General features: G+C 35.4%; 1 protein-coding gene across 2 annotated transcripts in view; it reads right to left on the bottom strand.

The window, feature by feature from the left end:
- MAP1C (methionine aminopeptidase 1B) overlaps positions 1–13169 on the bottom strand; it is a 47703-nt gene that overhangs the window by 16999 nt on the left and 17535 nt on the right. For both annotated transcript variants that reach the window (XR_016434864.1, XM_090019205.1), the window contains exons 4-6: positions 9441–9602; positions 9287–9328; positions 5620–5691 (exon numbers count right to left, since the gene is read on the bottom strand). Coding sequence is in view for 1 of the 2 variants with exons in the window: in XM_090019205.1 (XP_089875331.1) it covers positions 5620–5691; positions 9287–9328; positions 9441–9602 (276 nt within the window). In the remaining variant the exon portion in view is untranslated. The remainder of the gene's footprint in view (positions 1–5619; positions 5692–9286; positions 9329–9440; positions 9603–13169) is intronic.

The raw sequence follows: 13169 nt of genomic DNA on the forward strand, positions 1-13169 counted from the left end.
TATAATAGTGGTTACAAGAAGGCTATTTGTCATCATTGTCATGAACTGGGTCATATACAACCTAATTGTTCCAAGTTATATGACACCCAAAAGAACAAAGTGGCTTTCATTGAAGAAACCACACCAAAGAAGAATCAATCAAAGGAAAATATTGTTTTCCTCTTGTTCAATTATCGGAGGCACTTCAAATGTTACTCGAATCTCCATCTACATCGGGTGTTGCGATAGCCTCATCTTCTCCTCCAAGTATGTCTTCATGGATCCTTAATTATAGGGTCTCCTTTTATATGACACCTCATGAGAATCGTCTATCCGATTTAGGCACTAATTCAAAAACTTTCTATGTTTCAACTGCCGATGAAACATCTTTGCAAATTACTCTCAATTTTTTTGTGCCAAAAGTGAGGGTTGTTCCTCAACTAAGTTTAAACCTTCTTTCCGTTTCACAAATTTTCGATCATGTATTTGGAATCTCCTTCTCATCTAAGGGTTGCTCCGTGCAGGATCTTTAGTCCGAGAAGCAGATTGGGCAAGGCTATAGGAAGGGAGATCTCTACTTCATGAATTATTTAAACCTTCCTCCAAATTTTTTTTGTAATTATGTCCAAGATAAAGATATTGAAACTTGGCATAAAAGACTTGGACATCCAAGCTTCTCAAAGATGTATCTTCTTCCTTTTGGGGAAAAATTTTGCAATGAAAAAAATTTAGTTTGCAAAGTTTATATCTTTGGAAAGATGAAATCCACTTTCTTTCCTAATAGAACCTTTGTCTCTAAGAGACCTTTTGAATTAATGCATTCGAATGTTTGGGGATCTTCTCCCGTCATATCAAATGGAGGATATTCATATTATGGTACCTTTATCGATGATTTTATTAGATACGTATGGATATACTTTTTAATTTTTCTCTTTCTTTAAAAAAATTCATATGATTGTCAAAAATCAATTTCAAAGCAACATCTCTATTCTTTGATCCGATTTGAGTAGTGAATACTTACCAAATGAGTTTCAAAATTATCTAGAACAAAACGGGATTTGTCACCAAAAGTCATGTCGTAGAACTCCCCAACAAAATGAATTAGTCGAAAGAAAACACTAGGACATATTATAGAGACCACTAGGATGCAACTTATTTCTAAAGATATTCCAAAAAGGTTTTGAGTCAAGGCCGCTCTAACATCAACATATTTGATAAATAGAATGGCCTCATCATCCTTACAATCCTTGCAAAATGCATCTCCTTATGAAAAATTAATTGAAAGAACACCTGATTTCAAGCGGTTGCGAATTTTTCGTTGCAAGTGCTTTGTACTCTTGCATAAAAGAGATAAATTGTCTCCAAAAGCCACTGAATGTGTATTCATGGGTTATGAAGAAAACCAAAAAAGATATAGATGTTTTGACCCTAAGAGTAACAAACTATATGTTTCTAAAGATGTAACCTTTTTTAAAAATGAAAATGGTTTTGAGAGAACCAAGGAAAACAATGAAATAGATCATACTTTTCTATTTGATCTCTTGCCACAAGAAGGGTTGACTTCTTGTGATGATTCTTTGAATGACATCGGAGATAATACCTTAAATGACAATGAAAATGGTGATGATAATGTGCATTCAATTGATGAGAACGAGGAATCATCTAGAAGAAATAATGATATTGTTGATAAACCCATACAAATATATACTCGACGTGAGCAAAGGAATCCTTTAAATGCTTTTGAAAAATATTCACAACATTTATCGTTAGAAGAAAGCTTTCTTATAAGATCCAATCGTATGTCCAACCCACCAAGTAGGTTTGTATCTTATGACACATTAACACCAAAATATAAGTCATGCCTAATAGCTTTACATTCCTATCATGAACCATCACACGATAATGAAGTAAAAAATCTTCTACAATGGGTTGAAGCAATGAATATAGAACTTAAAGCTCTTGAAAGAGCTAAAACATGGAAAATAACTTTGTTACCCATAGGAAAGAAATTTATAAGATGTAAATGGGTTTTTAAGGTTAAAACCAAAAGTGATGGATCTCTAGAACGATACAAAGTTAGGTTAGTGGCCAAAAGGTACTCTCAAGAATATGAAATTGATTATGAAGAAACATTTGATCTGGTAGCTAGAATGACTAGTGTTAGGACACTCATAGCAGTTGTATCTATTAAAAAATAGTTCATCTATCAACTACATGTGAAAAATGATTTTCTAAATGGTGAATTAAATGAAGAGGTATACATGGATCCAATGCTTGGGTTTTGTATTGAAAAAGGTAAAACTCTTAAACTTAAAAAGGCTTTATATGGTCTAAAACATGTTCCTAAAGCTTGACATGATAAATTTAGTAATGTAATGACTCATCGGGGTTTTCATTCATGCTATACTCACATTGCGCTTTTTGTTAAAAGCACAGGTTTTATGGTTGTTATTCTTCTACTTTATGTAAATGATATGATTATCACTGGAAGTGAGAAACAAAGAATTAGTGATATTAAAAATATTTTAAAAGAAAATTTTGATATGTCTGATTTAGGTTTTTTAAGATATTTCTTAGGTATTAAAGTTGTGTACTCTCTCAAAGGGTACATTCTTTTTCAAATGAAACTTGTTGTTGATATTTTTAACAAGTCTGGTATTACAGATGATAAGAAGATAGAAACCCCATAAGTGATTAAGGATAAATTGAGGCTGGAAGATGGGACTCTGCTTGAAGATCTTACTTACCGCTAACTAGTTTGGTCGCTCACTAAATTATCCATCACTCGGCCAGACATAGCTTATGCAATTCACTCTGTCAGCTAGTTTCAGCAAGTTTCTAGCACTGTGCACATGAGTGTTGTCTTAAGAATTGTTAGATACATCAAGAATACTATAACCAATGGGGTTTTTTTATCCTTATATTATTCTTTTGATTTACATGCTTATATTGATGCTGATTGGGGTGGAAATCCCAATGATAGAGTCTCAACCATTGGCTTTTGTGTATTTTTAGGTGACTAATTTCATAGAGATGCAATAAGCAACATAAAGTATCATTATCCTCAACTGAAGCTGAATATTGTGCAATGGCTACAACAACATTGTATTTTTAGGTGACTTTTTGCTTATGCACTTTTGTGCCTATTGTGCCTTTGTAATTGTCCATTATTGAACTTGTTTGGTGTTTTTGCACCTTATTTTTGTAATTTCGCATACTTCATTACAATCATATCATCAACATATAGGAGCAAAATAACAATTTCAGAACCAGTAGATCTTATAAAAAGAGCAATGTCAGTATAACATGATTTAAATCCATAATTTAACATAGTCCTACTGAACCCATCATACCATGCTTTAGGAGCTTGTTTAAGCTCATATAAAGCTTTACAGAGGCGAAGAACCTTGTCTGTTTCAATATTTAGACCAGGGGGTGGATCCATGCAAACTTCTTCATTCAAATTTTCATTTAGAAAGGCATTATTAACATCTAATTGAAATATAGGCCAATTCCTAATGAATGCTACGACAACTGGAGTCTTTACGATGGTCATACGAGCTAATGGGGTAAAGGACTCCTCATAATCTATATAATATTCATGTGAATACCCTTTTACAACCAACCTAGCTTTGTATCTTTCTAGGGATTCATCACCCTTTGTTTTAATATAAAAAATTCACTTGCATCCTATTGTCTTGCCCTTGGAAAGATGTTGGATTTCCCAAGTCTTGGCTTTATATAAGGCATCTAATTCTAAGTTTATAGCCTCTACCTATTCTTTGATGTCTTTAGCTTCTTTATAGTTGGATGGCTCATAGTACGAATGAATACATGCCCTATAATTTGATGAAAAAGATTCATATAAAACTAACCTACTTGGGATTCTAAAAATTCGTTTGAATCTTCCAAGACTATGTTCCTCTATTTTAAGCGGTTGACTATATCTCTAAGTGCACATGGATGCTCCACATTACTTCGTCTAGAATAATGCATAAGATCATGGGTAGGTTCTTCGCCAACACTAGATTCATCCCTTAGTTAAGTATTATTACTAACTTCATTATCATCATTTTCACAATCATTACTCAAATTTTGACTTAGGCAATAAGTCAAACAAAAAGGCATACTCATTCTTCCTTAGGTTTTTCAAGATCAAATTATTTTTCCTTTTCATGAAAAGTGACATTCCTGGATACATAAAGTTTGTTGTTTCTTAAATCATAGCATCGATAGCCTTTTTGGTTATCGGCATATCCAAAGAAAATACATTCAATAGCTTTGGGAGAAAGTTTATCATACTTTTCAAGAAGTACAAAACATTTGATGATATGATAATTGTTTTTATTTCATTAGTGTTAACTTAAAAATGTTAAAAACTATATATATATATACCCTCCCGCACCCAAGTTTTTTAAGTGTCGCATCGCTGCACCTGCACCCACATCCGTACCCACACTTATGTGACATAGCATGGGAGTTTTAAGTAGTTTTCATTCTAACATCCCATTCCAATGTAGAAGATCTACCTTGAGACCAAACTGGTCTTTTTATGTTTTTTTTAATAGTCAAGCTACAGTTGCCTCGAATTGGGTTTAAAACCCAAGACCCTCAGTTAAATAGTGAGGCTCTAACCATCCAGCTATATCCTTCAACCTTTATTGGTTGTGAATTATGAGCTAAAGTACAGGATTTGCAACTTGTGAGGCAAAGTAGGCTGCCATACAAAACTTTAATTATTGATACTGTCATCTTAGTAGTGCTTATCAAACTTAAGTATCCATATAAGAGTAAATTTTTTAGCGACTTCCCTAAGTCTTTAATCTTAAAATTTTAAGGGGATAAGATCCAAGGCACAAGTAAAACTCATAGAAGTAAATATCAAAAGTCCTATACTGCACTTGAAATTCAGGTAGGAGCCCCCTTCTCGTGATTTATTTTATTCTTAGAACAGAACTATGATCTCTAAAACATTATTGGTTTTGCAAAAAGTCCCAATCATAACGCAATGCATTCAAGACGGGATGTGGTCAGGCCAAGTTGGGGCTGAAAAACAAAACTGAATGTTCATGACGCAATGCATTCAGGATTCAGATCAGAAGCCAATTCAAGTGATCCAACCTATTGTACAAAATGAACCAAACTGGATCAATTCTATCCATGTAGTGAAGTAAATGCATCTCAACAGGACTAACTTTTAAATGCTATCTCAATAAAACATCCATTGGATTGGGTAGCATAAATGAAAACTTATAGAAATCTAAAAGCAATAAAAACCTCCAACAATTGCAACCACTTGTTATGGTAAGCTGTCAAACGAACAGTTCACTTAGCATGTGCATCCCATGTCGACACGATATGACACTCGGACAATTCATGGACAATGTAGGACACTACAGGGACACAGTCAAATCAGTTTCACACACAGTCAACAATGTGTCAGTCTCCTATGTCTTAATTTTTGAGAATTAATGTATTGTACCAAGTGTATCCGCATCATGTCCTGTAACCACAACCATATCCATGTGACAGATGGTAAGTAATTTAACATGGATTGATCACTTTTAGCAAAAAATTAAGGGGGTGAAAGAACCAAAAGATCATCTGAAATGCAATTAGTTACTACAGTAAAAGCATTACCCTTACAAGACGCTTGGCTGCTTCATCAACATTTCCGCAAAGAAAGGTCTTGGAAGTGTCTCCATGATAGCCCTAAATTTCACTTAAATAAAAATTAATTGTTGCTTAGTGACAAACAAACATGCAGACATGCACAAGCACACTTGTATAAAACAATCCAAATGAACCATATTATCCATCAAGAATGTAAAGATCACAAAAATAATGAACAAATAACCCACAGCTAAACAAACAAATAGCAAGACAAGTAACTATCAGCTCATATCTCTTAATTCCAAAAACAAAACTTCTAGTGTACAATGCTAACCCAAAATTGTATATAGACAATATCAATGCACGAATGTTGGCCTTGGTCCTCACTGCCGGTTATGCAAACCACAACAAAAAACAAAGCAAACCACAAGATAGAGAGAAGAAAGAAAACGAGAGAAGACACGAGATTTACGTGGTTTGGCACTCAGGCCTACATCCATGGGCAAAAGGAGAGCAAAAATCCACTAGCAAGATGTGAGGACATACAGAGGTGAGATACAGAGCTCTCAAAACCATAATCCCCAATACACCCGAAACTCTCAATACTCAACCCTAAAAGGAGACGGATACATATACGACGAAGGGCATAAAACCTTAGCCAGTACAAATGGAAAAATTACAAAATTAGACAGGTCCATACTATGGGGGCCCTGCCCCTGCACCCCCAAAGAGGTTTGTGGTGGGCTCCGGTCTTGGACCTAATAGCTTAATCCCTCCACTACCACAAAAAACCTTATAAAAATTTTCCATTGTACAGTCACCAAATATTTTTGGATCAGAGCGGGTACAGAATTCAAGACACCCACAACATTGTCTAGGACAAAGGAAGAGAGTAAATTTTAAACCAACCAATAAGCAATACACCAAGGCAACTATAAAAGTCTCAAAAGGCTTCAGTCTCGTTAGAATGGACTCATAAGTCAGCAACAGGAATATAAATAAATAAACAAATTATATATATATATAGAGAGAGAGAGAGAGAGAAATGAAATGTATTAAAGTGAGATGTCTATAAATGTTAAAGCACAAGCAAAAACATAAAAATGGAATGCAACATTACAACCAATTCCACAGAAACAAATCCATGAAATGTCCTTTGGAATGCAGAGATATCCTTTTGAATGAGGTGATGTACAAAATCAGTATTGATTTATCCTTCCAAATCAACCTCCATAACTTCTGCAACCAAGGTGGACCTATTAGTACATCCCATGGTTGCCAGTTGAGGAAGCGGGAAGCGATACGGGAAGCGGGAGCGGGAAGTGAGGCACTTTCAAAATTTTAGGAAGTGGGGAAGCGTGGGACCACTTAGGACCGATTCGGGAAGTGTCTCGGAAGAGACCTAGGAAGTGTCTCGGAAGCAACTTAGGAAGCGTCTCGGAAGCGAGGGGGAAGCGAAAAAAATAAAAATAAAAAATAAAAAATACAAAAAATTTGAAAAAAACAGGGGAAGCGAGGGGGAAGCGTGATGGGAAGTGTGCTTTCCATTAAAGGGAAGTGTGTCCCCCATTAAAGGGAAATGCGTCCCCCATTAAAGGGAAGCGCGCTTTGGGGAAGCGTGCTTCCCCTTTTAGCTAGGCGCTTCCGGTAACCCTGGTACATCCCACATGCGGTTAGGAGGACATGCATCAATTTGTACGTCATTTTACATCACCATTCCCCCGATCATGCCAGGATATCACATACACTCTCTAGCATCAATTTGGTTCACTTGTTACATCCTGATTCCACCTTCAACCACCTGTAACCTAATGAAATGTAGTGGAAAACACCTGAAAGGCATAAGTCCTAAGTAGAAACCCACAGATCTACCTCAAGAAGTTTTGTGAGACAGCCACCAGGCATTGCCATAGCATGTCAGAAGGATGTTCAAAGAAATATTGCTAACACACATCCTCTCCATAGTGATTCATCTCAACTGTTTCCCTTTCAATGCATTCTACTAGAATTACCAAAAATGTCTAACACTTCTCAATGGCCTCCATAAGATGACCTGATATATGTGTGTTTGAGTGTGTGCAGTGCATGGACACATGCATCTCAATGATTCTTTCACCAGATCATTTTGACTAACTAAAAGATCATTGTCCGAGCTTGCAGCCTGAAGAAATGTAGTAGATCTAGAGAATATTCTTGATATCTTTATCCATGCAAAGTTTATGAAATTTTTCTCAGTCATACATGATTAATTGATGGTGGAAATTATGTTTAATTCCTCAAAACTATTTTCAAGAATGATGCTGCTACCAAGAAGCATCTTGTTAATATAGAGTTATCAGAAAAAAGTTTCAGATGTCTTAATTTGAAACATGTAGAATTTCAGTATAATTTTCCAAAAGATACCTGATAATATGAATAATTAACATGCATATTAAAGCACTTATTATTGAGCTATAAGTTTTTGATATTTAAGATTGAATCAAAATTGTGCCCTAGTAGAAATGAATTGCTAATTTTAAATAGAATGATGACAGAAACAAGCTTGGTATCCATTTACAAAACATTAGAAATGAGTTTCTACAAGAGATGATATAAGTTATTCAAGTATTTAGGGTGAGCTCTATGTCACATGAGTGCGGGTGTGGGTGCGAGTGCGGCTGCGGGTGCGGGGTTGCGGCACTTTCAAAAAACTTGGGTGCGGGGGTGTGGCAAAAATATAAAAAAATTATACATATATAAATTCCAAAAGTTGGACATAAATGACCCTAGGTGTGTTGACTGCACCCAGAGTCAGGTTGACCGCATCAGGTGCGGCACCTAGTTGAAGAGTCCCTATGACATAGGGTGAGCTTCTTATGAAAAATTAATTTTCTACTATTATCTGGTACTACATGCCTTGAGTGTACCAAATAAGGATATGATCATGATCAATTAGTTGTTACAGTGATCCAGCAATTTTTATGGGATGAACCAGAGTTACCGAAAGCTTCTTAGGTAGGTGGGAAGCTCGCTTCCCGGAAACTCGCTTCGGAAAAACGATACTCCTCGCTTCCGAAACTTCATGGGAAGCTCAATTCCCCCACGCTTCTTCTATGCTTCTAATACACATGGTCTATGACTCTATGCATACTATATACTTTTCTCACGTTTCTTTTCATGTTTTTCATGTATTTTCTCTCATGCTTTCACTCACTTTTCATGTACTTTCTTTAAATTGGTAACCATCATTGTTAGATTTTAACAAAAAATTTAACTCTTTTACAGAAAAATCATAAAATATAAAAATGATCAATTTTATTTTAGTTTTTATTTGTTTCTTGTTTGATTCCATATTGCTTTATTTTTTATTCATATTTTGCTTTTAAATTGAAACTCCGCTTCCCGCTTCGTATAAATTTTAAAATGCCTCGCTTCTCGCTTCCTGTATAGTTTCCCGCTTCCGCTTCCTAGTTTGACAACCTTGGGATGAACCCAAAGATATAAAATCGTATCCATTGTATTCACATGAGTTTGCAGTCTTATGTACTTTTAATGCAATTAAACATTGGTTTAGACATGATAACTTTAGAAATGCAGTTAACTCTATGAATAAATGCCTGCAAAATAAACACAATAATATAAAACTTGTTACAAAATGACAAAAGAACATTATGAAAGTACAAAAACAAAAGAAGGAAATGGTTCAGGAACATACATCCAAAAAAACGGTCACATCAATATTAATTATGTCACCATCCTGCAATATTTGAAGAAGAATTTTATAAAATGTTAACAAAATCCTACTCCTTCATAAAACTGGTCAAACAAAAATGAATAATGAAAGAACAAATTATCCAAATGGACCAAACCTGTAATTGACGAGAATCTGGTATTCCATGACACATGCACTCATTAACTGATGTACAGACGCTTTTTGGAAATCCTCCATAGCCAAGAGGAGAAGGGTAAGCCCCAGCATCAATGATCATTTGGTGCACTGCTTTATCAATTTCATTTGTGGTAACAGAGGACTGATGATACCATAAAATTTACATCAGAGAAGATCCGCTAGCAATACAAATTAAAATTGTTTAAGACAATAAGAATCACTACTCAAAACTTAAATTACTTCACACATAGCAGACCTTGTGCTGTTATGTGATTCCTAAAGGCCAGTGGATGGAGAAAGCAAATTAAAAAACATTGTCTGATGAAACGAAATTTATTTGTAGAAGAAAACACAAATGATGGAGTACTTTACTTTCATTAAGCTGGAACTACAGCTCGGGGGCATTGTGCCTTGAACTCCCATCCCACTTACATTGCCTCCCAACCAGTTCTTACTGAGGCCAGTTATAATGACAGTACGCAACAATATATCACAGAAAGCTGTCCACATGTGCATGTTTCTTTTTACATCAAATTTCCTCTTAGCATATTTCTCATCTTCTGAACCATTTACTTCAATCAGATAATATACTATTCCAAGCCTTTCAGATGTTTTTCATTCTTCAATGGCACACTGCCCTGGGTTTCCCATGGAAAACATGCAGAGAAAAAGATACCCATGAATCTTCACTTTTTAAACCCACTAAATAATACTAGCAAAACTAAAGGGAACCATATGGAAGTGTATTTGTCAACAGTTTATCATGAATAGTTTGAAAAATCTAACATGATGGCCAAAACATTCCCACCTAACAACGTGGATCTCAAGGAACTATAACATGATGGCCAAAACATTCCCAAGTGACCATGTTCATCTCAAGAAATTTGTGCAGACAGTATGCTACATTATTTTTTTCTGACGTGTAAATGAAAATTGGAGACAAAATCAGGTCACCAGAAAAAGGAGAATAAAAAGTGTTTGTCATTGAAAACCATGCAAATTATAAAGCATGAGTGAAAGTTTTGAATGATACAGCTGGAACCGTATATTAGCTCCCATTTAGGCCAGAGGTCTTGGAGTTATCCTTTTAAAGCACAAAAAGATGATCCAATCAAATGAAAATTCAAAAATCTTACAAATTTGACTAGGAGCTGAATAGTGGATGTAAACAGTGATTTCAGGGGTCAGCAAACAACAAAATTAAAAATGATAATTGATACATTTTAAAAATGGAAATATGTGGAGTCCCGTACAAACTGGAATTTTCGAAGTTTTTCTACGGCAGTGACCTACATGCTTGATTTCATAGGGACCAACTCTTGGATCATCCTCCGACACCTGGATAGGTTTATATAGGGTTTGAAAATCAACGACACAAAATTTTCATAAATATTCAAGGCTCAAAAATTCTTTTTTTTCATCAGAAAAACACAAATCATGTGTTGATTCCTAGAAAATTGACCGTGGCAACACACATCTACTGGGTTGGATTTGCAAAAAAACAAAAAAACCAGAAATACCTGATTCGTACAGTTCACATATTTTAATGGCACTATTTTTGATATTTCAATATATGTAAATATATTTGTTACTGAAAATAATATTAAATACTATTAAATATATTCAAATATCGTTGGACTTGGCATGGCACATCATGTGGCATGTCCATATGTCATGTCATGTCATGTCGCTTAGATATGGGACCCCTTATAGTGTCTCCTTTTTTAAGTTATATGTATTGGTTTTTTCTTTCGAAAGGCAAGCTGGGATTAGGCAGCCCCCACCAGTTATTATTCAGAGTACCACTGGGGTTTGAACCTGCAACGTCCCACTACAAGGAAACGTGCACTGACAGCTCCTACCAACCACGCAGAGCCCCGTTCGTAAGTTATATGTATAGTTGGGAATGTGTATTTTCATACCAAAGTATACCTAGGTGTATTCGGTATATCCTTTTGTATATCTTTTGAACTTCATTTTGCATTCTAGGTCATTAGCCTAGGTATTGTATAGATTGGGTATACTTAATGTACACCATTAGAGGTAGAATAGGAACTTTACTGTATTTTTTGTCATTTTTAAATGACTGCTTTTTTGTTCCTTATTTTTTATTTTTATTGGTCAAAATATGTTAACCAAGCTAGCCATTGGACATCTCCCAAATAGAAGTTGGGCTAGTCCTCCTTTCTCTCACTCTTCCTCTCTTATAAATATTGGTGGGTGGGTGTTGTAAAGTGAGAGAGTGATGGGTAGTTTTAGCTGTGTGCATGAGTGTGTTTGTAGTGAGGTTTTTCTTGTATATTTTTGTGTTTATTTCACATCAATAAAATATTTTATTTTATATCTTGTTTCTTCTTTTGTATTTGCATAGCCTTTTGTATCCAGCCAAATACATTTTTCTATAATGCATTTGGATTTCTTCTATGTTCTTTTAGTTTCTTGTGTCTTGGGTTTCATGCCATTTTGTGACATCCTTCTGACATGGGGAACAAGGTCATGATGTATGACACTCTGGCAGCTTATGGTTCAGATTGCAATGACAAGAAATACCATGTAGTTCAGTAACAAATGCAGATTGAGTGCAGACATCTTAGCCAGAAACATTGCAGCTATAAAATTTAACCAAGAAAAGATATCTAATTATATGTCTCTTCCCATTTCTCGCTAATGCTGTTATCCTCTAAAGATTCCCCAAAGAGGGACCCGATCATATTCTCCTATTCTTACCACAGATTCCCATGCCTTTCCGTCACAACACATCAAACTCCAGATACCAAACATTAGCTATTTCTTAGAAAAAAGAATTCATTTCTTTACAATGCTATTCAATCAGCCAAAGCAATTTATGTCAGGTTACCAACTTAGCTTGCGCACTTAACCGCGGTAAGGAAACTGTAATGAGATATTGCGGAAATACAAAGAGTGCATACAAGCACTTACAACAATGAATAAAAGAGACAATATCACAAGTCCACAAAGGGACAATACAAGCACAAGCCTCTAAGAAGGCAACAATATAAAAAGCCTCTTATTGAGAAGAGAGAAAGCTCTCAAGAATGAAAAATATACAAGGGGATCACCCCTATTTATACAAAAGGGAGAAGAGAGAAGGAGAGGCAAAATGCCTCAAAAGGAGAGCCCAAAAGGGGGCTCCCATGAAGTCGTTGGGAGCCCCCAACGGTCACATTTGTGACCGTTGGGGGCTCCAACGACTCTATGGTTGGAGCCCCTTTTGTTATTTAAAAAATACAAAAAATAAAAGTAAAAAATAAGAAAAAGAAAATACATTTTAACAAAAACTGAAAATAGTTGTTTTCTAAAACAACTATGTGAAATTACAAAAATACCCCTATCAGGTATTGATGTAATATACAATATATATATATATATATATTAGATACATTTTAACACCCCCCTCAAACTTTACGGGGAAATGACGGAAAGTTTGCCAAGAAGAAACATGAAGCGAGGAGCCGGAAGAGCTTTAGTGAAGAAGTCCGCCAACTGATATTCTGAAGTGACATATGGAAGAGCAATAGTTCCTCGCAAGAATTCGTCACGAACATAGTGGCAATCCATTTCGATATGTTTTGTACGCTCATGAAAAGTATGATTGCTCGCAATATAGATGGCACTCTTGTTGTCGCAACATAGCTTTGAGGCTTCGGTAATATCAACTCCCATGTCTTTAAGCAAACTGTGAAGCCAT

Source organism: Nuphar pumila, chromosome 10, assembly GCF_984573655.1.
Source record: "Nuphar pumila chromosome 10, dmNupPumi1.hap1.1, whole genome shotgun sequence".
NCBI classification, from domain to species: domain Eukaryota; kingdom Viridiplantae; phylum Streptophyta; class Magnoliopsida; order Nymphaeales; family Nymphaeaceae; genus Nuphar; species Nuphar pumila.